At 40.2% G+C, this 25,975-nt stretch overlaps 2 protein-coding genes across 3 annotated transcripts in view; one reads left to right on the forward strand and one right to left on the reverse strand.

Moving 5' to 3' along the window:
• The window catches only part of sbno2b (strawberry notch homolog 2b), an 80,466-nt gene extending 77,567 nt beyond the window's left edge, over window positions 1-2,899 (reverse strand). For both annotated transcript variants that reach the window (XM_080431672.1, XM_080431670.1), the window contains exon 1: window positions 2,763-2,899. The gene's annotated coding sequence lies outside the window, so the exon portion shown is untranslated. The remainder of the gene's footprint in view (window positions 1-2,762) is intronic.
• An 8,088-nt stretch (window positions 2,900-10,987) lies between these two features.
• tm6sf2b (transmembrane 6 superfamily member 2b) lies at window positions 10,988-24,945 on the forward strand (the record flags this gene model as incomplete). The annotated part of the gene is made up of 11 exons (XM_080430637.1): window positions 10,988-11,086; window positions 11,328-11,454; window positions 13,932-14,035; window positions 16,566-16,663; window positions 16,993-17,096; window positions 18,025-18,107; window positions 18,742-18,866; window positions 19,668-19,769; window positions 20,160-20,252; window positions 23,430-23,549; window positions 24,703-24,945. The coding sequence occupies exons 2-11, from the start codon at window positions 11,375-11,377 to the stop codon at window positions 24,943-24,945; spliced, it is 1,152 nt and encodes a 383-aa protein (XP_080286763.1). The 5' UTR covers window positions 10,988-11,086; window positions 11,328-11,374.
• Window positions 24,946-25,975: the final 1,030 nt, after the last annotated feature.

Here is a 25,975-nt window from a genome sequence, read left to right on the forward strand (position 1 = left end):
ACAGCAATCAAAACATTTGGAAACAAGCCCAAATATCAACTACATTTTAGAAAGAAGCCGCTTATAATAAGCAGACATGGCGACACTGGCATGCTGTTTGGATGTTAGGGATGTTATTGTTGGAGATCACACCCACATGGAACCTCCCCTGCCACAAGGCACCAAAGCATTCTGGGAGTTGAAGTTATAGGCAGTGATACGCTGTGGTCCCCCTGTGGTCCCCCCTGTGGTCACCCCTGGAACTTCTTCCAGGGGTGAAGTGCTCCTTTAACTTCAGGATTGACTGACAAGCCCTGGCTGCAGGCAATGGAGACATGGGAAACCAAACAGTGGAAATTGTAGAAGAGAAAAGAAAGCAGAGGGGGAAGCTTTGCGAGAGCTTGAATTGTCTTACTGGTCAAATCATCCATTCTGCACCTGGCTGATATCAAAACAGTGCGTGGTTTACATTTCTTGAACTATATATATATATATATATCCATTGTATAGCTTACTCTGAAAGCATACTGAAATCCAAGTAAACTACATTTGAGTTTAGCCTCTGCTTTCCTCCCATAAGAACACATGTAACTTGTCTCAGTACAATGCTTAAGTAAACTTTAGTCCACAAGTCCAGGCAGGCCTACAAAAGCACTTGCTGGAGTCTCACCAGACTAGTTAACAAGCTAACTGATCACACACAAAGTGACATACAGAGATTAAACTGCAATTATTACAATTTCTATGTAAGCACTACGCAGGCATTTAGCAGGCGTTCAGAAACTGGAATGTATGCTTGCTTTTATGATGTGAACATGGAGACCACCGCTCTAAGAAGAGCTCCATCTACTAGCTGTACTTTCCTGTTAGTTTTGATATGAATGTTATGCCCCACTTCTAACTCCGAACACGCCAGCCATAGCCTCACACTGATAGTTGTTGACTAATACAGGAACAATAGACCAACAGGCCTATTAATTAGACATCAACTATAACCTCTTAGACATGAGCAAAGGCAGTTAGTACAGTTTAACATCAGTTTCAACCCGTGCTCGTTGAACTGAACTCTGATGTGCTTGCGATGTTGCTTAAATGAATATATATCATCAACTTAACGTTGATGAAATTGATGAAAACTAATCTAGAGTTAAGCAAAGCACGCATTTCCTCTGTGATATACCGTTTAAGCTTTAAATGCAAAAACTCCAGAGCAATCACAGATGTTGTACGTTTGGTCAGTCTTTTGGAAGACAGTCGTAGCTCAAAAAGGTTGAATTGAAAACCAAGCTCCACTGGCAGCACAAAGAAAAGCAGAGCTACTGGTAGCGTTGGTGCTATTGTGGCTAATTTATACTTCGTCGACCCTTTCGCTGGACCAAATAACACGCTTTCTAACGAGGAAAGTGTTGACTTGAGGCGCGTTGACACTTTCGTCCTGGGAAAATACTTGATTTTAAATGGGAAAACACGTCATATTCGTCCAGACGACACGGTCGTGCGACGAGGAATAAATTAAGTGTTAGCTTTGCTAGACGACAAAAGGATAACGTTCGCTGACGTCGACGGGAAACCTATCGTCCTTTTCGACCGAATTCCAAACGTAACAAGTCAATCTCACAGAGTTGTACGTAACACAACAGAGACGATTACATCTACATTCCCACCCGTTTAATAATAACGCAATGTACTTCTGATAGCTAATTGTGCTAAGCTAGGTTAGCATAGCTGATAGCTGCTGGCTTAACGACTTGGGGTGCGCTCGTTCTGTATGCCCAGCTCTGCCAAGGATGTTGGCTTGCATGAATGCCAGGCAGGCATCCGATTTAACTAAACAATGTGTGAACTCAAGTTAATCCCATACCGTGGAAACACAAACATCAGATAAAAGTTGCAAATACAGTTTGTACGGACAAGACGAGTGATGAATTTAATACACAGGACCCCAATGGAAACAAGCCATAGTGCTTTCTTGGGTTTAATCCTTTTAGCGTCATTTTGTATAGAACTGTACTATGTGTTATTTTTTAGCAAACTGTCAATAAAGTATTCAATCAAACAAACATGTATTCACAACAACTGTATGAGCGGTATGTATTGTGTTTCTAAAAACAGCCATTTCTAAATATCTCTTACGAGTCCCTTTAAACTGGGTCACGAATAAAGATCTCTGATACACATCAGCAGCAGTGTTGCCAGAGTTTGAGAGAGAATTAAGCAACCAGGTCAAGGAAAACAAAGCCCAAAAGAAGCGACAGCCACATGAGCACTTTAAACTTTACATATATAGCTATTTGGAAGAGAAAAAAACAGATCTACAAGTTCACAACGCGTCGCTCCTATTATCCAACATTTTGAATATTTGAACATTTTTCAACAACATAAATCTGGTATGGGGTCCCTGGCACAAAATGCGTTTAGATGGGGGAGGGTCGGCGGACAAACACATAACTCATTTGGGGGTCCTTGACTTGAGAAACACTGGTTTAAACAACACAGAACAAGCCTAAAATAAGCAACTACACTTTAGAAACAAGCCCCAAAAAAACGCAACCCGTAACGACCAATATTTACAAGCAACTTTACAGAAAAATAAGCCAAAAAGACCTGGCAACGCATACAATACTGTCTCCACTCGGAGCTACCAACAACCGGGGCACCAGGTTGTGTAAAACGTACGTTCCTCTAGGAGAGGCTGCCTAGAGCAACATCCACTTAATGATCACTGCCGATGTGTCGGTTGAAGCACGACTGGAGCCGTTTAATAAACCCTCAATTACACTTACCGATGATATGTTGCTTATTGTTAATCCAGGCTCCACTCAAACGCGCGATTTGACTCGAATATTCGCGTGGAAATGGCGACAAACAGCCAAAATGTATCCAACTTATTCTTCTCAGTTGTTTTCTTCACTTCCTGATTGAGACGCTGCCATTTTGAATAGACGAAAGCAGATATTTCCGCTGGTGTCGTCACGATCAGTTCCCCCCCGAGTCCCCCCTGTTCTGGTGCTCCCGGACCTTGAAAAACCAAGCCATGAATAGTAGACCGACTATTAACATACAGTGGTGGGAAAACTTAAAAGTACTCACATTCTTTACTTAAGTAAAAGTATCAATACTGCAATGTAGAAATACTCCGTTACAAGTAAAAGTCCGGAATTCTAAATTTACTTGAGTGAAAGTACAGAAGTTTTGCCATCAAAATATACTTAAAGTATCAAAAGTAATTGATTGATTGTTTTTGTTTGCTTGTTTGTTTGATTGATTGATTGACTGATTGAATACTTTATTAACAGTTTGCAAAGACAAGCATAGGGAAGTACAGTTCAAGACAAGGTCTGTTGAGAGGATTTTTTATTTTTATTTTATCGAAACATTTAATGACTGTCATAAATGTTTCGATGAATTGAGTACAAAGGACCCCAATGGAAACAAGCATAGGCATTCTTCGGTTAAAATCCTCTTAGCAGACCTTGTATTGAACTGTACTTTCCTGTGCTTTTTTTTTGCAAAATGCTAACAAAGTATTCAATCAATCAATATACAATACTATGCAAACAGATCATATAAACGAGTAGAAATCGTGGCTTTGACTTTTTACAGCCGCCTGTAAGTGCTCGTTTAGAGCGGTTTTGAAAGAGAGTAGGCTAAGCTAATTTTTATGGCTGGTGGGGCATTCCACATTTCTCGGGCATAGCTGTAGAACCAAATCTGAATCACTGCATTCTTATTGACCAGTGAGGAGAGAGATCCAGTACAAAAATCTTTGCCCCTAAAATGCAACCCAGGTAGGTAATTTCCTCTTTTCTTGTGATCACATTGTCACCCACTTTTACTGTGAAGCCATCCGCCTTGCAGCAGGTTTATTTTGGACCAGTGGCGTACCCACCATAGAGGCAAGGGCCCAACTAAAATCTAGTATCTAGAAAATAAAGTAAAAGACTGAAAAACAGGCAGTGAAAAAAATCCAAAGAGAATAGTGGCCGTCGGACCTCCTCGTCCATTCACGCGGGCAGGCAGCGAATCACTACCATATCCATTCAGAGCGATGTTGCCTATAGTGATGCAAATGTATGCCTTTATCTTCATGGGGTGCCAGGAGTGCCAGGTGTGGGGGTCTATCACCTGTAGGCTACTCACCAGTCACCTGGCATAAAAGGGGCTCTGAGTCTGAGAGCAGCTTGAGCCATTAAACTACAACATGAAGAGACCACCACTGAATAATTGAGAAATAGTAGGGGGTACTAAAAATTTGATACAGATGTCCCTTGGGTCATCCTAAAACATCCTAGAAGGGGTGCCCAAAAAAATCTTAAACAGGAAGTGACTTATGGACAAAATTCAAAATGGCCACCTAAACTGTTGACCGTTGACTCAAAAGACACCAAAAGAATCTCCAAAAAGCATAACATTTGGCACATATGTCCCTTGGGTCATCCTAAGACATACTAGAAGGGGTGCCCAAAGGAATCTGAAACAGGAAGTGAGTTATTGACTAAATTGAAAATGGCCGCCTAGTGTTGTCGATTGACTCAAAAGACAACTAAAGAATCTCATAAAAGCATACAATTTGGCACACATGTCTTTTTGGTCATCCTAAGACATCCTAGAAGGGGTGCCCAAAGAAATCTTAAGCAGGAACTGAGTTATTGACAAAATTGAAAATGGCCGCCTACAGTGTTATCTATTGACTCAAAAGACAACTAAAGAATCTCATAAAAGCATACAATTTGGCATACATGTCCCTTGGGTCATCCCAAGACATCCCAGAAGGGGTGCCCAAAAAAATCTTAAACAGGAAGTGAGTCATTGACAAAATTGAAAATGACCGCCTACAGTGTTGTCGATTGACTCAAAAGACAACTAAAGAATCTCATAATGGCATACATGTCCCTTGGGTCATCCTAAGACATCCTAGAAGGGGTGCCTGAAATTATCTGAAACAGGAAGTGAGTTATTGACTAAATTGAAAATGGCCGTGTACAGTGTTGACAGATGATGCAAAAGACACTCATAAAAGATAATCTCATAAAAGCATGAAATTTGGTACAAATGTCCCTTGGGTGATCTGAATGCATCCTAAGGGGTGCCAAAAAAAGTTTGAATAGTCTCTCAATGGAAAACCCTCCTCCCACACGGGCTGCACTGCTACAATATTCAAATCGAGCAGCCAATCTAGCATTTGGTCCAGAAGCCTGAAAGCTATGCAATCTCTACCATCTCCTGACAAATAAATTAAAGTCGCTGATTCGTGGACACCTTTATGGACACTCTTGCCAGAGGCTGCTTAAGTTTGTAGAGAACTCAAGTGTGGCTGCAAAGCTGAGCCCTTCTGTTCGAGAAAGTGTAGATGCCGGGATGCTGGGTTACCTTGCAGAGCATTATGCCAATGTGCTGGTAATTGCGAAATGGCACACATGAATACATGTAGTTACTAAACACTAATCACAAAAAAACAGTAATGATCAAGAAGAAAATACATGAGAAGATAGAGTGTAAAACAAGCAAGAAGATGTAGAGTGCAAAATAAATAAGATGCAGAGAGTAAAATAAGAATATGCAGAGTAAGATAAGATGCAGAGTAAAATAAATGAGAATATGCAGAGTTAGATAAATAAAGAAGATTCAAAGAGTACAATAAAAAAATTATGCAGAAAGTAAAATAAATAAGTGATGTAGAAATGAAAACAGAAGGTAGACTACAAAATACGGCAAGTTATGCACTGCGTAACCTGTCGTATTGAGTCTGCATAATATGCAGACTGCCATGGTCAACTGTTTAAACAGCCATTTAGAATTTCTTCAACATGGACCCTTCCTAAAAAGTTTAATAAACAAGCAAACAAATAAATAACCCCTTCTAGGATATATTAAGAAGCACTCAATGTACGTACCAAATTATACACTTTTATGACGTCCCCTTATGTTTTCTTTTGTGTCAACTGCTTTTAGGCGGTAACTTCTTTTTTAAAACCTTTTTGGGCACCCCTTGTAGGATGCGTTCAGATCACCCAAGGGACATTTGTACCACATTTCATGCTTTTATGAGATTCTGTAGGTAACTTGCATCATCTTTCAACACTGTAGGCGGCCATTTTCAATTTAGTCAATAACTCACTTCCTGTTTCAGATTATTTTTGGCACCCCTTCTAGGATGTGTTAGGATGACCCAAGGGACATATGTGCCAAATTGTATACTTTTTGGAGATTCTATAGGCTTTTTGAGTCAATCGCCAACACTGTAGGCGGCCATTTTCAATTTAGTCAATAACTCACTTCCTGTTGAAGACTTTTTTGGGCACCCCTTCTAGGATGTCTTAGGATGACCCAAGGGACATGTGTGACACATTTTATACTTTTTGGAGATTCTTTAGTTGTCTTTTGAGTCAATCGACAACACTAGGCGGCCATTTTCAATTTGGTCAATAACTCACTTCCTGTTTCAGATTTTTTTGGGCTCCCCTTCTAGTATGTCTTAGGATGACCCAAAGGACATGTGTGCCACATTTTATGCTTTTTGGAGATTATTTTGGTGTCTTTTGAGTCAACGGTCAACAGTTTAGGTGGCCATTTTGGATTTTGTCCATAACTCACTTCCTGTTTAAGATTTTTTTGGGCACCCCTTCTAGGATGTTTTAGGATGACCCAAGGGACATCTGTATCAAATTTCATGCTTTTATCCGCCGCGTAACGATTTTTCACTTAGTACCCCCTACTAAAAAAAATCTCGCCTGCCCTAAATGTAATTTCTGGGAACGCCACTGTTTTGGACCCAAAGAGAATGGATTCAGTTTTACCCAGGTGTAGAGATGTTTGAAAATAGCAGATCTACAATGCTTCAAGCGATGCTTGTGAGCTTGTCAATCGGCTATTTTCAAATAGCCTAGGTATAAAATAGGGCTAAAGTGGTTAATGTATGTTTTATAATATAATTATTTATTTCTGCAAAGTAACTATTGCTAAAGTTTTCAAATAATTGTAGTTGAGTAAAAGTACAATATTTGCCTCTGAGATGTATTGGAGTGGAAATAAAACTACTGAAAATTGGAAATACTCCCGTAAAGTAAAAAATACCTTGGAAATACTCCAGTCAAGTAAAAAATACCTCAAAATTGTACTTAAGTACAGTACTTGAGTAAATGTACTTAGCTACTTTACACCACTGACTATAATATATGCTGATGATGGAAATGATTACAGAAAAGTAAGCTGTACTTATGACTTCAGTCCAAGACATCTGTACTTGATAGACAGGTCCCCTAAAACATGTACACACAGTTGGAACCGGAGAACCAGGCACTTTTTCTTTTCCCCCCCTATTTTACTGGCCTCTATTTTACGTTTCACATTATAAAACCCATTTCTAGTCACTCGTGAACGGTGAACAATGAGTGAGGGTGAGCATTTAGTGTACAACATTTACATTTACAGCATAAATATGCATTTTGTCCTCCAGGACCATAATAGTTCCTATCTCTGGTCCATAGCATTAGAAGGATTTAAGGAGAACTCCTTCTAACGCTATGGACCAGAGCTTTATGGTTCCTAAAACACAAGCTGCTGTGTGAAGAATACAGTATTGGAGTCACAAAATGAGTCACTAAAGTAGTAGGGTGATTTCAGGTTATGGGACATAAAAGGGAACGATGGGCCCCTGATAACACCACTTTGTTTTATTTCATTGTATAGCGTATTTATTTTACAAATGAGGGGCCAAATACATGTAATATTTTTTTTAATTACATTTAAGGCCCGATATTTCAATAAAATCATAACTCAGATATGGTGGGGGAAAAAACAGTAGTAGTCCATTTCACAATTCAGTAAAACATAGTTCCCAGAATGTGTACGTTTTCAGCAATGATGTTTAATATGTAATGTGTTTAGAAATCTGTCTGATTATTATTGGTTTCATTCTCAGATTTTACTTAGCTGTTTTGTATCTTCTTGGTTATCTTGCTGCGCTTTTAATCTTGTCTGTAAAGCACTTCATAACCTTGTTGTGCTAAACAAATACATTCATTATCATTATCATTATGACATCATAGACTGGTCTAAGTACTGCACTGATAGAGTACTCTGACAATGGGTACAACACAGTGGTGTTCCCAGAAATTACATTTAGGGCAGGCGAGATTTTTTCCTCTACCTACCCTAGAAGAATGGGTAGGAAAAATGTCGGGGGTAAACAAGTTAACAACAACACTACACTGACTACAAAACTGAAAAACGTTAATAACAATATGCAAGTATAATCAATCAATCAATTATTCAGTGGTGGTCTCTTCATGTTGTAGTTTAATGGCTCAAGCTGCTCTCAGACTCAGAGCCCCTTTTATGCCAGGTGAGTAGCCTACAGGTGATGGCCCAGACCCCCCACACCTGGCACTCCTGGCACCCCATGAAGATAAAGGCATACATTTGCATCAGTATAGGCGACGTCGCTCTGAATGGATTTGGTAGTGATTCGCTGCCTGCACGCGTGAATGGACGAGGAGGTCCGACGGCCACTATTCTCTTTGGATTTTTTTCACTGCCTGTTTTTCAGTCTTTTACTTTATTTTCTAGGGGAGACTAGATTTTAGTTGGGCAGGCGGCCGCCTGCCTTGCCTATGGTGGGTACGCCACTGGTACAACATGTATAACAGAAGGGGCATTCGTTCCCAACAGGCATTGCCCTAGTTAAAATAATGAGGATCAATGCTTAAGACAAAGATACATAGAGTTGTACAGTGCTCAGTTTGTAAAGTGCCCAATTCACCAGTGCTCACTTCGTAAATGTGTCTAGTTCTCTCTAGTGCCCACTTAGCAAAAGTGCCTATTTTACCTATATCCACACAAACTACTAAAACATTTCAGTGTTTGTCATTAAACCAACCAACCGAACACTGCACTTCAGAATTAAAATATGCTATATTTGGCCTACATATATTTTGCCTAAAGTAGTCGTAACACAAACACGTCCACAATTTTTTGTTTGTTTGAAAGTTGAGTAAATACATTTGAATTTCTCCTGAAGGTTATGTCAGATAATATTATATTCTGTGTTTAACCTATAGCCATCTGACTTCATATTGAAGCGTGACAATTTCTATAAGAATTTTCACCTCACAGATCATGCACCTCAGGCTGAACATCCTGCCAGATGTCTACCAGAATCAAAGCAATGGAATAAAGTGTGTTTTTGCTTCTGCTCTTGTGCTGACAGATATTATGCATATTCAGCTTCACACTTGCCTAATTTGTTTATAGCTGTTGCACGATCAATGATTTTTCTCATAAAAGGTAGTGTAATTTATCACCAGACATTCAGACTATAAATTAGTATGCTCAGTCTCAATGGGCTATGATTCATTAAATAAAAACTAATATCCACTGCCCTGCACAAGAAGGGATTGATTTATAACTAGCCTAATAAACAGTTATCAGCAAAGGCAAACTCATTTAATTATCTCTTTAATGAAGAGTTTGGAGCCGTTTCCTTTAACCAATGACGTTTACATCCACACATTCCCCACTCTCAATGAGGTATAGGATTAGGACAGGGTGAGCCATATCGGATATTAACTCCTTATATAGCTCTTGCATTTTTTTTACATGACACCCCTGCATGTGCTCCATTTTCCTATTTATGTACTACATACTTTAATTTCATATTTTAAGTCCAATAACCAGGATTAGTTTCCAGAAAATGTGTCTATGTACTGTGCAATTAAGCTTTGGTTTGCTTTTATTTTGACTCTCGTGTTAAAGAAGTATGGTCTACAGTATCTGTTTATCCTCTTCCTGGTTGTTGTTCTCTTTTTGGCATCCATCCGTCCACTCTGAGTTATTGAGCGATAGCTACTATTGGAAGAGCTCCAGTTGTTTCCAGTAAACACAGTCGGACAGTGCTTTCCTGGTATAACAGTCCCCCTTTCCCCCCACAAAGGGGGTGGTAGGAGCAGGCCGGGTATTGGCACAGAGTGTGTCGGGGCATGATGAAGTACAAGGTGGGGCTCATGAAATAATCTGATAATGGATAAGACATATAGGGACACTGCTTTGTCTGCCCCCCTGTGTATATATTGTATTGTTCTTCAACAGTTACGGGGTTGTTAATTGAGTATGAAAAGGACACACCTTTGGAAGAGATGCATGTCCTGACAAATCATGCTGGAGCTGGGTGAAAATCACTTCTCTTATTCAGCTTCATTATGTCAGATAAAGCTATGGTTCAATGCAACAATAGGCTCCCTGTCTCACATGTCAGTGCATGGTATGTTTGCAATGTTGATTCGTAACATAATTCGTAACAAAATGGATATAACGGTTATAGCCATTAACTGTGCAGTAGGCCTACTACTGTAATGGTGAGGTGATTACACACGCTCTCCATTCTGAGCCCACCAGCAGAGTGTTGGTGTGGCTGTGGTATAAAAGTTTGAATTTGGCGCACTCTACAGGAAGAGGTTCACTACAGGCTTCAATTTGATTCATAGCTACAGCTAATTTAACAACTTGAAACCTGGCATCCCTATTTTGGGAATGTCGTTAAAGGCAACATTTTCTGAACCAATCATTTTTATTTTTTACATAAATAAATGGTGAAAATAGCCGATCCACAAGCTCAAAAACATTGCAATGTGTTATTGTGAGCTTGTAGATTTGTATCTGTATTTAAAAAAATCATGTATAAAATACACTAACACTAACCCCAAGCCTAACCCCTACACCCAAGCCTAACCCTAACCTGAGGGAACATAGGCATGACCCTGTTAAGTCCTATAGTAATGAACTGACTAATTCATTCAATATTGCGATTATTTGCCTGCAAGTCATGTGTATTAATCCATTGACTGAAAATAGAACATGTGCAATAATAACTGTATATATAATAATTAAACCAGTGTTTTAATCCTATTCTTAGCCTACAACACATTGCCAAACACAGAAGAATGTGACTTTACACTGTAATACGACTTATGTAAATCTCTGACAAATTGCATAACTTGCACAACTTGCACCAAAAAGCTTCTTTGTCTTTGGTTTATTATCCTCCCTGTTAAGTCTGTGTCTGCCTCAAGCTTGCCATATGTGATTAGACCACCGAAAGACTAGTCAGACGGTAAGGGCATGTTCTGTTTTCTTTTTCATTGATCAGATAATTTTTGCACTTTGGCATTTAAATCATATTTAATTTAATGTAATTGTTTCATTACAGTGCTGAGAATGATAATCATGATGATTAAACTGATCATTTTGCAATGTTTTTTATTTTATTTGATGCTTTGTTAGTCCTACGTCCTAAGTTATATTGTTGTTGATTACCAATTACATGGACATAAAATGATGTATTGTGTTTTCAGTTGTGCTTGGAGTTCAACTGGGAAAGGGTGAAGAAACATTTGAAGAGATGGAGACCTTAGTATTCTTATTTTCATTCACTGCACTTGGTGTACTTTATGCAATGAACACCAATGTAGAACTCCAAGAGTAAGTCAAATTCTTATTGCTCTTTTAATAACATGGTTTGTCTGTGAAGATAATTAAAATTTCCAAGACATTAGCTTAGTCCAAATCATAAAACAGCTCTGCAAGGGACCAACAAAAATTGATAAAACTCAACTGAAACGTATTTGTGTACATTAAATGTAATGTGTTGGTAAAGGTGATGCTCTTAGAATTATTTCATAATGGACGGTATATTTTACCACCACTTGAGGACACTATAAGCTCAAAATTTAAGTATTAATACAAATTAATTTCTATATGCATGTGACAGAATGTGAATAAATCCCTGGCCATTTTGAAGCAACTAATGCTCTGAGTTTAAACAGATATGGCATTAACCAATTCCTTCTTTCGCTGTGTGTAAATCCTTGTAGCGAGGAAAGGTTTAAATTACTAGTGTCAAAGAGTCCATGGGAACCGAATAGTTTCAGTTCATACAATGTGGTTTATGGGGGGTTTATCTGAAAGTTCAAATTGACCTTTAATTTCTCATTAAAATATACTGTACATTGAATTTAATCCATTTGATCTTATTATAGGAAATTATGTCATAAACCCTGCAACTGATGAGCAGTTTGCAGCAGTAACTAGTGTAGTTAAAGTAGGGTGACAATACATGTTCTACTTCGCCCACCCAGTTCTCCCTGCTGACAAACCTCTATAATAACTTGCTGGCACTCTTTTGACTTGACAATCAATAGACAGCGCAGAAGAGTTTGATAAATTGCTCCTGACAATGCCATACATTATGCCTGGTGGCTGCTGCTCTTCCACTCTGCAAACAAACAGTATTGTGTGCATAAATCTTACTGTGGTGTTGGAATTGGAGATTGACTGAGGAGCTTCCCTTTGGCCTCACAACATTTGCTTGGCTTTTGTGTGCATACAGTGAGTAGATTGTAAATTTCTACAAAAGTAATTTTGTTTACCAGGGGAAGCCTTGAGCACATGAATCTTTTCCATTGTAAGGCAGTGGTACTTTTGACTGATAAACATGGAGGGCACAGTTATACTAACATGGCCATAGCTTGCTGCTTTCCACACCTTGGCAAATGATGGATTATGTCTTTATCCACTTGAACGCTGCTGGAGCAATACAGTAAGGGAATGTTCTTGGTGTCAGGATTTTTTTTGCAAGATTCCTATTGGCTGAGGTCCTGATAGTATACCTCCGGTTTTTGCCAATATTGATAACCATGTCCAATTAAGGCTGCATTTTGTGTTCAGGCTAGTTAGTTAACTGACAGTTTAAAAATATTACATAGCCTTGCATCAGTCATACCGTTGAGGGACTCCGGTCAACCAAGTTGGGTTTAAGTGGTTAAGTTTCCTCTTACATCATAGCACCAGTGAGTTTCTGAGACCTTCTACTAGAGTCTACATAATTGGCACAGTGTGCCTAAGCCTTGTGTGAACACAAATGTTCAACACTTCTTTTTTGTAAGAGTGCACATGGGTGATGTATTGTATACTAGCAAAGTGTGCTCTTTGGAGCGCAGATCTCCGCCAGGCCGGGTTGCCTACCAGAGCTGTGTCAGTCATGGGGTACATCTTGATCACATGACTCCTTGGCATTCTGTCACGTTGGCAGAGATATCTCGAATTTTCAAGGTACAATGATTGTTTGCTTTCTCAGGGCAGTGCAAGCAATACTTAATCAGAACCAAAACCAGCTCTGTGATATAGACAAGCACATTAAGCAGGCATGATGGTTCTGACCAACAAGACACAGCTGACAATGTGGAGAATTTGTCCTTGGAATATAAGTTAATATTTCACCTCTGTATATAAAAAAAAAAGGAACCTCAGATTTCTTGGTTGGGTGAATCCAATTTGAGACCACTGTCTCTCTAGGATCCCTGAGGACCCCAAAAATGTACAAAACTAGCAGGCTCCCAGTCGTCACTGGAGACCGGAGTCTGTCACTGTCTTTCCCTCACACCTCTGCATTTCCCCCACCGATGCACACTTGGAGTGTTGGCATAATTATCGCTCTCTCTGTATTTCCATTCATCATTGTTCAGTAATTTACTACCACAGAGGAGACTGCCACAACTTCCCAGGGAGAAACTAATTAGAGAAGAGAATGAGGCAGAAAATCAGAGGGAGATGGGCCCTCTAAAAAGTATAAAATGCAAGTAGGCCTACTGAGGTTGTATTAAAACACCTAAGCCCTGTTTAAAAGAAATAACTGAAATCTTGACTGAAAGCTTCAACATTTTTCCAAATATTCCAAATATTTTCACAAATCTTCTACAGCTTGTACAAATCTTCCACAAGCTGTGGAAGATTTGTGAAAATATTTGGAATATTTAGAAAAATGTTGACCATTGATTGGTTTCACCAATAACGTGCCCCAAATAAGGACAACAGGTTGCAAGTGTTAGAAGCGGTGAAAGTGTGTGGATAAAGTGCTATTACACTGAATCAGATTTGATTTTGTTCTCTCTCCTTCCCAGGCCTTATGTGATCTTGCAAGTTGGAATTGCTGTGTTGGTTGTGGTGTTTCTGTTCTACTTCATCATCACTCGAGGGAACCCACCTAAGGATGTTTTATTCTTTGGTATTGTATACAATTATATGTATTTCCCAATGTGCTTAAAATAGATTTCGTTTTATAGTGGCTATTTTGAAATTCTGCAATGTTCTTGGGCTGATTCCAGTGCCCAATAAAGGGTTCGAGAACTTTCTCTTACTCGCCGTGTTGGAACGAGAGCATGAATAGTTTTCATTGTGTATTCATTCATCACATAGTAGAAAGAGGCTTACACTGATCAGGCTCAGAGAGAAGCTAAACCCAGACTGGTATTTCTGTGGCATTTTTCTGAAATGTGCTCCACCCTCTTAACTTAACCACTTAAGTAAACCCCCAGATCCCTATTCTGGGAAAAACCTTCGCAAAAATCTGCAGATCTACAAGCTCACTGCTCAACGTGTGGTGAATTTGTAGATCAGTTATTTTCAGCGAAGATAATTAAAGTTTAGTGAAAACAGAAAAGTCACTAGTATAGAGCCCAGAGGGACTCCAGTCAACCAAGTTGGGTTTAAGTGGTTAAGTTTCCTCTGACATCATAGCACCAGTGAGTTTCTGAGACCTTCTACTATAGTCTACATAATTGGCACAGTGTGCCTAAGCCTTGTGTGAACACAAATGTTCAACACTTCTTTTTTGTAAGAGTGCACATGGGTGATGTATATACTAGAAAAGTGTGCTCTTTGGAGCGCAGATCTGGCCGGGTTGCCTACCAGAGCTGTGTCAGTCATGGGGTACATCTTGATCACATGACTCCAGAGAGAATGTGTACCGATTTGCATGAGTTTCTGACAAAATCTGGAGGATCAGTAACACAGAAAGTAAGTTTTGAAGAAAACGCAAAATTATGGAAAATCTTGTTAGGCAGAAATGGGTGGTGCCTATATGGGGAGTTGCATCATGATTCAAAGAATCCACAGAGAGAAACTGATTGAAACTTCTTGATCACATGACTCCAGAGAGATTGAGTATTGATCAGGGGCGGCCTTAGCTGAGTGGTTAGTGAGCCCGCCTAGGGAGCCAGAGGCCCTGGTTGCCCCAGGTACGATTCCAGGCCATGCCAGCATATGTGTCGACGAAATGAAATTTGTCCCTGAGCAAGACTCTTAACCCCTAATTGCTCACAGGCCCTCATTGGAAACAAGCCCGCAAGGACTTTCATGAACGTCCTGTTAAAAGAAATTATCTGCTTGAGTTTCTGAATGCTACAAGTGCCTTTTGCCATTCTTGTGTAGACGCCATCCAGGGCCTTTTCCTGCTGTACTGTGAGTGTGAGCATCCATGTCTCGGGCCCCGTACAGCAGTAATACTGATTCTACTGTAGCCACGAACAGTCATCGCCTATGTCAGATTTACACACTCTCCTCATCCCATACAAGGCATTCCAGGCTGTTGTGTAATTAGAAAGTAATTGAAAATGAGAGAGGAATGGATTCATCCCTCTTTTTAATTAATTGATTGATTGATTAGTTTCTAAGGATGATGCACTGGACAGAGTGCAGCGGCACACTTACAAATAGAATATTCCCATTTTGATGACATAATAAACGTCATCCTATGCTCTCTTTTGCATTGTAAAATAATAAAGTTAACACACTTGGAACATAATACATACAGTACAGCGCTCTTATAATGGGATTCAACAAGGATTCATCCATCCCAGCACCATGCCTTGACATATCGTACATATGACTACATGTCAAAACTATTATCTCCATTTCTAGCCAAGGGCACCTTTGCAAACATGCAGACGTGTGGCCAATGCCAGTGGCTATGCCAATGGACCAAAAAAGAGGTGATACAACTGGTGCCTGAGGCCATGCCAGTGCTGTCATAGAGAACCAGAGGGATGAGGTCAGCGATTTGTCTGGCTTTTCTGTATGATACAGAACCATAATTCCCCTCCTGTCTCCATTGTTAGAGTCCAGATAAACAGGACGGACAGGGATAGTGACCAGCGTCATGACACTATAATGTGACACTATAAGGATATCCTGCCATGTTCAGACCATGCACAGATCTTCATTTTACATGGACTTTTACACTCTTTCCTACAGTATTAAACCCATTTCTCGTACAGTATAGTGTCATGTTTTCAGACTATGGAGATGTACAGTAGATCAAAGTAAATTGTCTGGCTTTGTGTACCAGTAGATGCTAAAAGAGATGCTATTTGATATATTATATTAATCGAATAAGACCTCACAGGATAATACAGAAACGCAAGTATTACAGTGATGTGGTCTGCCAATTTTACAAGTGCCATTTGTAGCATTATTGTGTAGACATCATCCAAGGCCTTTTCCTGCTGACAAGATTTCACCATTTGAATTCTGCAGCTAATGAGGTTCTGTTGTTGTTGCTGAGATGTGACGTACAGTATTTTGCTATGTTAAATACACCCAAGGATGCTGAAAGACTGAAGACACATTAATCCACATTAATAGAGGAATCAAAATGCCTTTGAAATAGTTTTCAAAACAAAGCCCACAATGTCCAATGTCTGTTTTTTCTCATTATACTTTTTTCTGTACCACTTATGTTGATCTTTCCTTTGCAGTGTTTGCAGAGTTCTCTTTTACATGTATAATTGACTTGACGAGTGCCTTGGAGCATGATGGCATTATTTCTGGGTTCATGGAATTCTACCGGAAAACGGTGAGTTTCTTACTGTCAAAGCTACTCTGAGTTAAAGAAACAATATATTGATGCAAACAAACAAGGAAGTTTGTTTCTGGACTTACAATAGCCCATCATAGAAATTGCTTTTCCTTTTTTCTTCTTCTATTCAAAATTTTCTTAACCATTTGATGTTTAGATCTCATTGGGAATATCGGGCCAGAAAATCAGCAGCACAAGGGGTTTCAGGCACCCCAATAGCATATGGTGCTAAAAGTGAAAAAACACATTATATCACCCATATATTTTAACCTCAGGTTTGTCTGTAACCACAGTCTGAACGATGCATGTTCATGTCAATGTTTTAGGGAGAACCCTATCTGGGCACATCCTATGCCATCATGATGTGTTACTGGGATGGAATAGTCCATTTCATCATGTACCTGATGATGATCAGTAAGATAACAGACAGGTGAGTGCCGGTCATTCTGTAGTCTCACGTAGTTAGATGTATCGGAGACCTCCGCCTTCCAATACGCTTGGTGACATATAAATTCAATGTAGAGGCTTGAACATGCTATGTTCACCTATTATGACATTCTCAAGTATACTGTAGGGACACTAGGGTAACATTAAGTGGTTAAATATGTGAGCACACTGCATCAACATTCATACTCTGAGATACTGTATAGATGGCGATGTGATTTGAAACACAAGTAAAACAAAGTAAACAGGAGACTTTTTGCAAGCCTCCGTACCAGTGCACAGGGTTACTTTTCTCAGGTGTTGATTCGAGCAGACTAATCCTTTCAAATAATACATAAGTATCCAGGCAGCTACACAGGTCTCTGGTGTCGACTGGTTCCATTGCTTTCACATTGTTTATGTTCTTTGACTAACAAAATATGCAGTGAAGTGAACAAAGAGTTTTTGTGGAAGGATTTGTCAGTTTCCTTCATCCCAGACGATCCATACACTCAGCTGGTGAGAAGGAAAAGGGAAAATGAAGAGATATTTCTCTAGCTACTGTAGATAGTCGCAAAAACTGACATCAGTGAGTTGAGTTCAGAGAGAGAAATGCCTCAGGGCTGATACTGTGATGGAAATGAGATCTTGTTTAAATCACCCACAACCCTTTCCCAGAGGGAGAACAAACAGTAGGCCTCATCTCGCAGGAAGTCATCCTTTGATCCCATACAGATTGTAGCACATTAAGTCCTTGAGCACCACGTTTGTGCCATGTGTTGTCTGTGAAGCATGGGCTGGAGATATAACCTGCAGATGAATTAATATTGCCGTATTCAGATTAAAAGCAGTTAGCGCTATTGTGTTGTATCTAAACAATGGTACGATCATCCATGTGCAAGTCATCATGTGCGTCCATCTGTTTTACTTCATAGAAAGTCCTATCGTACCCTTGGCTTGTTCTGGGCTGGCTCTCTGTGTGCCAACATGAGTGTGTTTATTGCTGGGATCGTCGCAGGTGAGCCTCATCTTCTATTTCCCATCTAACAGTCTCAGAGTGAAGGCTCTAATCAACGGAACATCTGCACGGCCTTGTAGCATCAGTGTCAGCTTGCCAACACAATACAGACATATAGCCCTGCTTGGCATCGCAACCCAGAACACGAAGCTGAAAACAGACTTAGAGCATCTGTTGTTGGCGTTTCAAGCTGCATACGCGAGTGTCAGATGATCAAACTTGCCCATTGGCAAAGTGTTTCTCACTTTGTTTAGTTTTTTTAGACACATGCATTTGCTCTTTAACAGGAAGAAATGAATTACGCTCTGAGAAGTGTGTGTGTGTGTGTGTGTGTGTGTGTGTGTGTGTGTGTGTGTGTGTGTGTGTGTGTGTGTGTGTGTGTGTGTGTGTGTGTGCGTGTGCGTGTGTGTACTTGAAAACATGCAAGAGTGGGAGGAAATAAGTGCTTGAACGTATGTTAATGTGAACTCCTTGCTTTTGACAGAGGTTGCATCAATTTGCCATTTTAACCTAGAAGTGTGACAACAGTTTAAAAATACAGTTTAAAAATAGGTTAGACTGCTCCACGTTGCATTGTTTGAGAACCAAGTTGGTGGCCTTAAGAATGGATCCCATTTTCCCTTCTTTCTTGCAGGTAGATACGGGTCAGATATCCGTCCAGCCTTCTGGATCAACTTTCTCTTCCTCTTGATGCCTGTTTGGGGCGCGATCCTGATTTTTTCAAGGTCCCAGGAAAAACAACTTACTGGTGGATACAATGTGAGTAAAGGATACCATCAGTGGAAAGAAAAAGAGATGTAAACGAAATTGCTAGTTTGAGAAGGTGTGACAAGGTCACTGGCACAGATCAATTTACAGCATCTGCATGCCCACAATATTTACATTGGATGTTGATAACCTGTTGATAACCTGTTGATAACAAGTTGATAACCTTGCAAACAATGTTTACAGTACATATGTTGATAACATGTTGATAACCTTGTGCACTGTGTTTGCATTATATGATGTTATTACAAGCCTTGGTTGAGTGCTTGATTGTGATTGGTCAATCACTGAATTCAGCGGTCAATAACAGACGGTGACAACAATGACATTCAATCCGCAGTGCTTGCTTTTTGCCATATTCAACATGTTAGCCATGCATGTAAACAAACACACAATGTCATTTTACAGCTAAACAGTAGTAAACTAAAGAATGTTTTTGAAAACATTTGAGGCAAAAAATAAGCAATGCAGTAACATACACACATATATATATATATATATATATATATATATATATATATATATATATATATATATATATCTTTTTCTAATTATTTTATTGTTTAATGCTGCTATAATGTCAGAGGAAAGGTTTTTTTTACGAAGACGTAACAACCTTGAACCTTGTGTGAAGCTAGAGCATATTTAACCCCAGGTTTAAATACATACAAGCAGAATCCAACCTACTTATTCCAAACTACTTCCTTCATCATCTTTCAATATTTCTTAAGAGCACCACACTGAAACCACAATCTTGGCCTTGGAGTTTGACCTTATGTTGGTGTCTCCCTTCAGGCCCAGCAAGCACAGTGCATGAAACTCATCTGGCGGCCCATGGATCTAGTGCTGGTACTGCTATTGGTAGCTGCCATGGCTTTCACCATTCTCAGGGGCTTGGTGAGTGAGACAGACAGACAGACAGAATCGATACGTGTCAGTAAAATGAATTCAAGTCTGGACCATGATGACAGATTCATCTGTATGTGTGATGATACATACTGTGTGTGTATAGTTCATTTAGTATTTGTAAGAGGAATTATCCATGGAGTCGTTTTAAAGATTCAGATGACATTGTATGGTCAATTAATTGAGCCACACAGGAGAATTATGTGTTTATTTACTATTGTTATTATTATTATTATTATTATTTAAGTATTTAAAGGATTGTGCAATGATGTGCAGATTATTCAAAGTATTTTTTTGTCATTACAATGATTCGTTGGGCATTCAATCATATTAATGTTTTAATTCATGTATCCAAAACTTCCGGTATGTGCATGCATGCAGGTGGCTCTTGACTCCCCTCTAGAGGCCTGTGTCATGTACCTGAAGCAATATGAACCCTACCTGCAGGATCCTGTGGGCTTCCCCAGAGTTATGGTGGGTTTTCCTTCTCTCTCTATCTGTAAATCTCTCTTTTTACTGTATCACGCTTTCAATTTGCAATTTACAATTTAGGCATTTAGCAGAGACACTCTTATCAAGAGTGACTTTTTGATTGATTGATTGACTGTATTAGTCAGAAATGTATACAGCACGTGGTACAGTAATACATTAAAGCTGAAAGGATAGTCCTGGGGACTTGTTTCCATTATGGTCCTATGTATTCAATTCATCATCATAGCATACAAAATTAACACAAGTCAATAATACATGTCATCAACAAATACAAACACTATATGTACAAAAGAGGGAAATTACATTTACCTCCCCTTTTGGTCTCCTGAAAGATGTTTTTTTCAGGCCAATGTAGAAAGAAACCAGTGTTACGCATCCTTTGAGGGCATTCCACATCTTGGTGGCAGAGCAGTAGAATTAGAACTTTCCCATGTTTGTTCTAAATTTGAGTGGTACCAGATCATGGCCGCTCCCTTTAGTGTGAAATTGGAATAAGCACAGTCAGCATGAAGACTTGTCAGTAAATGATAAGGTAAATAGTCACATACTGTAAGTAGAGTGCAGAGAGAACAATGTTAAGCCTCAAAGAAACTAGGATACCACTACCACATAAACAAATGAACCCAGCATCTCTCACAACATTCTATCTAAATAACATTCTTCACATTTGTGGTCAAGAAAAGACAAATCTAATCTAAGAAACAAAAAAAGATATCAATCTATTGAACAAAGCTGACAAGAAGGGATAAATGGAGAGAAAAGTGCTAGGGGCTGAGGTCTCCATATCTGTCTCACACTCACAGACACATCTGTTATTCTGAATCCCCCTTTCCCTCTCGCTATCTCTGTCTGTCTGTCTGTCTGTTAAATCTTTTGAATGTTTTGACCTATAATGACAAGCATGCCCAAAAATAGAGATGCCATGTTGAAGGTGGTTTATAGCCCACTCCCTTATACAGTATGTTTTAAATAACCAGCCTAATAGTGGAACCTGTACTCAGAGATGGACTGGAAGCTGTGCTTGCCCCGCTCTGTCCCCTCACACAGCTGATTACAGAGCCATTCCTCATCATTACAGCAGCAATGAGTAAAGTGTAAGAGGCCAGTGGATCCTTGTCTCTCGCTGATTTGTTTAAGCGTGGAAGCAGACTGTTTTTGTGACTACAGACGTGTTTCTCACTGCTGTTTTCTTTTCCTTCTGATGACCCTGTGTGTTGCTGGTAATTTTAGTTGTGCTTTGTTGGGAGCATGTAGCCGTGTCAATTGGTTATCAAAAGAGCGTGTCGTGACTGCTGTCCAGGCACAATGTAAGTCATAGATCAGACAGACATACAACATGCAGAGAAGTTGATGATCTAATCCTTCCCCAAAGCCTCACATCAGCAACTCACTGGGTGGTGTGTGTGCGTGTGCGTGTGCGTGTGCGTGTGCGTGTGCGTGTGTGCGTGTGCGCGTGTGTGTGTGTGTGTGTGTGTGTGTGTGCGTGCGTGCGTGCGTGCGTGCGACGTGCGTGTGTGCGTGCGAAAGTGAGTCCTGCCTATAAGTGTTTCAGAATACATTTGATTGTTGTCATGTTTATCTACAGTATGTGTGTTTATTTTCTTGTGAGAGTATTTGTTTGTGTGGTATGTTCCGGAATGTTCTCAAATCTAGGTACGTGCGTGTGTGCGTGTGCGTGTGCTATGTGCGTGTGTGTGTGTGTGTGTGTGTGTGTGTGTGTGTGTGTGTGTGTGTGTGTGTGTGTGTGTGTGTGTGTGTGTGTGTGTGTGTGTGTGTGTGTGTGTGTGTGTGTGTGTGAGTATGCGTGCAAGCGAGCGTGTGTGCATGACATGTGAAATGAGGAGGTCTGTGTTGCACAGGATTGCACAGGGTTACACCGTTCTTGCATTGACCAACCTTTTTCATCAGTTATGACGATTGACCACATGGTGTGACGTGATGGCGAACTGGCAGCACTGGAACACTCCCACGATAAGACTGAAAAGCATATGATGATTGTCTCTCAGACACTGGGTTCAACACAGCTCATTAGAATTCTTCTGGACCACAGGCCTAGGATGAAAACACATAATTTGAAGCCATTATATGGCAGCAAGCTGGCTTTCATGCACCAAATATTTTAAGTTGAAGTCCATGACCCATATGCATGACTTGCAGTTCGTGCTGAGTGTGCAAATGTTTGTAGAGAATCTTTTGAATGTGGGGATGCAAGTAATATGGGAGTTAGATGAAGAGAGGAGAGAGAAGAGAACGTGGTTGAGGGTGTGCCTCTCAGTCTTCCGTTGAGAAGCTTAAGTGCTGGATGAGAATGTGCTGTATTAACTGTCTTTTGGAGTGATGATCAGGGGCTTAGAAGCAAATCAGGGTAGAGATGCACTCTTTAGACACTGTACCATATTTTTTTCAAATCACTTAAAGCGCCTAAAACAAACTCTAAGCATGGGTTCAATAATAATGTCTTTGCACAGCATGTATTCCTTATAACACAACTGGGTCCAATAATCCTTATGTCCCACTGGCACTAAGCACTGCTGTGCCTCTCCGTGCATGACCGCGTTCCTGCGTGTCTCTGTCAATCTATGAATCACTCTGAACCATCCCCCAGGTAAAACTCATCAGCATCAGTTCCCCTGATAGTCAAACTCATGACATCACACAGGCTGCTCACCCAACCTGCTTTTGAAATGCCAAAGCAATCAACTGGATGGGAATTTTAATAACGCTGTGACATAGGCCCTAAATATATACATACAAATTAGAAATGTAACAATCTCTCTCCCTCTCTCAGTGCCGATTTGTGTGGTCATCGGGCATGTCCAGTCCATATACTGTATGGGCAGATCATACACTGATTTGGGCTGATGACAGGCATGTCCATTGTCCAATTCTTAGGTTGGTTGGTGTTGCAGGTACTGACTCGCACAGTGCTGCACTGTCTCTACATTGTAAGTAGCATCTGTGGAGCAGGTAGATGAGGATGGCAGATGTTGATGGCTGTGCCAACTTTTACTGTTATTAGAAGGCACAAGACATTTCCTATATCTGAAAACTAGCCTTAGTAAAAGTACAGGAGATTCTGTGGCTGACTGATGTAGAGCATGTGTAATATGAAAATATTAATACAAAAGATCTCTCATGATGTCAATCCTGTTCTTTTAGATGCTGCACCTTTTCTTCTATGGCCTTCCCATGATGGGTGCATTTATTTTTGGTCTCCTCAAGCCTCGATGCACATGGATGTCAGACTGGACCCTTTTCTTCGCTGGAGCCGTGACCCAGGTAAGAACTTTAGGAAAAACACATAATGGATGAAAAAAGATCAGGACACAATATTTTAGTTTACTGTAAATGATAATAAACACCCGCCATTTGGAACCCCCTCAATGAACCATAAGGACCACACTTTGAGACCCACTGGCGTGGCAGTGTTTCTAGTGAGCCAACATGCACAATATCAGCACCCTTCTCTGTTTGACCAGAATGGAGCAGAGCCTTAATTAGTATAATTGGTAAGACCTGTGAAGCAAGTGAGGAAGAGGCCCAATTTCTTTCCAATATGGCTGCTGACTGTGCATATAGAGCCTACTGTATTTGGCGTGCCTCTGACTCACCTATCTTCTCCATCAGTTGTTTCCACTGACTCAAATTAAGTATTGATACATTAACTGTCCTTGTCAACTCTCCTTTTCCTAATCCAGTTCCTGGAGTCCACACTCTGAAAAGCCAATGACTATCATACTTTGCCCGGCTTACTGTATTGCTATAATATACAGACAGGTGGCCTTTCCTCTCTGAAGTATTGATCTGATTTAAGAACTGGAGAGAACAGGAAGCCCATGATCAAAGCTGACTGCAGTGTTCAGCCGTTTCTCCCTTGTTTGACAGAGGGCCATGGCAGCCTTGCGATTTATGCTTGGATAATCAAAAGACTCCGGTGAACAGCCAGCTGCTCTGTGCCCACCAGCATCTCCTCTGTATGAGGACCCTGTGCTGTATACCGCTAACTTTAGACTATAATGGCTGCAAAAGAAAGGCTCAAAGTACGTTTTCTTCTGGGGGAGGATATGAAAAGTAAAGCCATCAAATAAGCTGACATTTGTGCGAATACAGCACAAGAACAAACAGCAGACAGCATGTTAGTGATGCCAGTTACAATATAGCATTATTTATTACAGCTCTGGTTTTAAAGGTCTGCTCTCCCCCTGAAAAGCAATGTTTTTTGATTCTGGGTTTTTACTGGATTCTCCAACGAGTAAAATATAGATGTATTTTTCATGCTTTTTTTTTATTACTCACCAGAGAAATGTGAGACATCAAAACTTGTATCTCACATTGTGAGTTCTGCTGTTATGAACCAGCCTCATCTCTCTCTCTCTCTCTCTCTCTCTCTCTCTCTCTCTCTCTCTCTCTCTCTCTCTCTCTCAACCCCCAGTGTCAGTGGACCCATATTGGAGGATCACTCCATTCTCGTACTACAGCTCCATTCCGTATTCCAGATGAGGTCTTTTGGTGTGTGCTGGCAGCTAACATTATCTATGCAGCTATCCCCAGCTTGTTAGCTCTGCGAGTTCAAAGTGACCCCTACTTCTTCCTAAAGGTTTCTTCCTTCCCTGGGCAGGCAGGTCTGCCAAACAGCGAGGAGAAAGACACCTTAATTACAAAGAAGGACAAATAATTGTTATTGCATGCATTAATGCTTTATTTCAAATGCCTTGTTTGAGATGTTAAAATATAGTTATTTTGCTCAACAGCTATGGGTTTTTGTTGTCATTTAAATGTTGGTCTCCAACTATTTACTGAATGTGTCATGCACAAATTGCCATTTGCAAATGAGGTTTACTCCGTATACAGATCTGTATACGGAGTAAACCTTGTATACCAACATACGGACAACCCGGAAACATAATGTTGTGATTTCGGTTGACCAACATATGGTCCCTAAGAGTCTCCATCTATAAGGGTGGTGGTGAGTGAAGGTTTCTGTTGAGTCGCACATGCGGAGAACCAGTTGACACCAGGCAGTATCACACGACAAGCTCTGAAGTTTAATACACACATAGAGAATATATACAGTATTGTACAGTGGACACATGACGTGACCAGAAGATACGGAACAAGGACAAGAACAGAATGGATGGGAATAGAACATACATCTTGTATCATTGTGCACAGGCGTCAGTATCTCTGATAAAGTACTTGATGGTCATCGTATCACGGATATCAATATGCTTACGTAGATACACATGTGTGTGCTGGGTCAAGCAGATTAAGTCATAAATCATGACACGTGCCTCTGGCCACGGCTGTTGCACTAGAGTAGAGGAGACAAGAGGAGAATGGAGGGTGTTCATTTTCCCTGGAAAGAGAGAAGCGTACCAGAAGTGCACAATAATTCCTGAGTGTTAATTTAACTCTGTGTCTTCTTCGGAAGTGTGGACAAATTCTGTCCAGACTTCCAAAGAAGACCAGGAGGGGCGAACTCCTGTCCTCCTGCCAGCCTATATTGCTCTTAAAATGAGGGTTCATTTCCTCAATTTAAATCTGCAGATAAGAAACAACTGTTTCTGATTGCCATTCTCCTCCAATTTCTCTTTTGTCTGTCACGGTACCACTTTATGTTTTTTACTCTGCGACTCTGTGTTGAACTTGCTCTCTGTAAAAAATACACAAAACACATTTTGGTGGATTTTGTTTTGTATACTATT

The sequence above is a fragment of the Gymnoscopelus braueri genome (genome assembly GCF_963280865.1).
Source record: "Gymnoscopelus braueri genome assembly, chromosome: 6".
NCBI classification, from domain to species: domain Eukaryota; kingdom Metazoa; phylum Chordata; class Actinopteri; order Myctophiformes; family Myctophidae; genus Gymnoscopelus; species Gymnoscopelus braueri.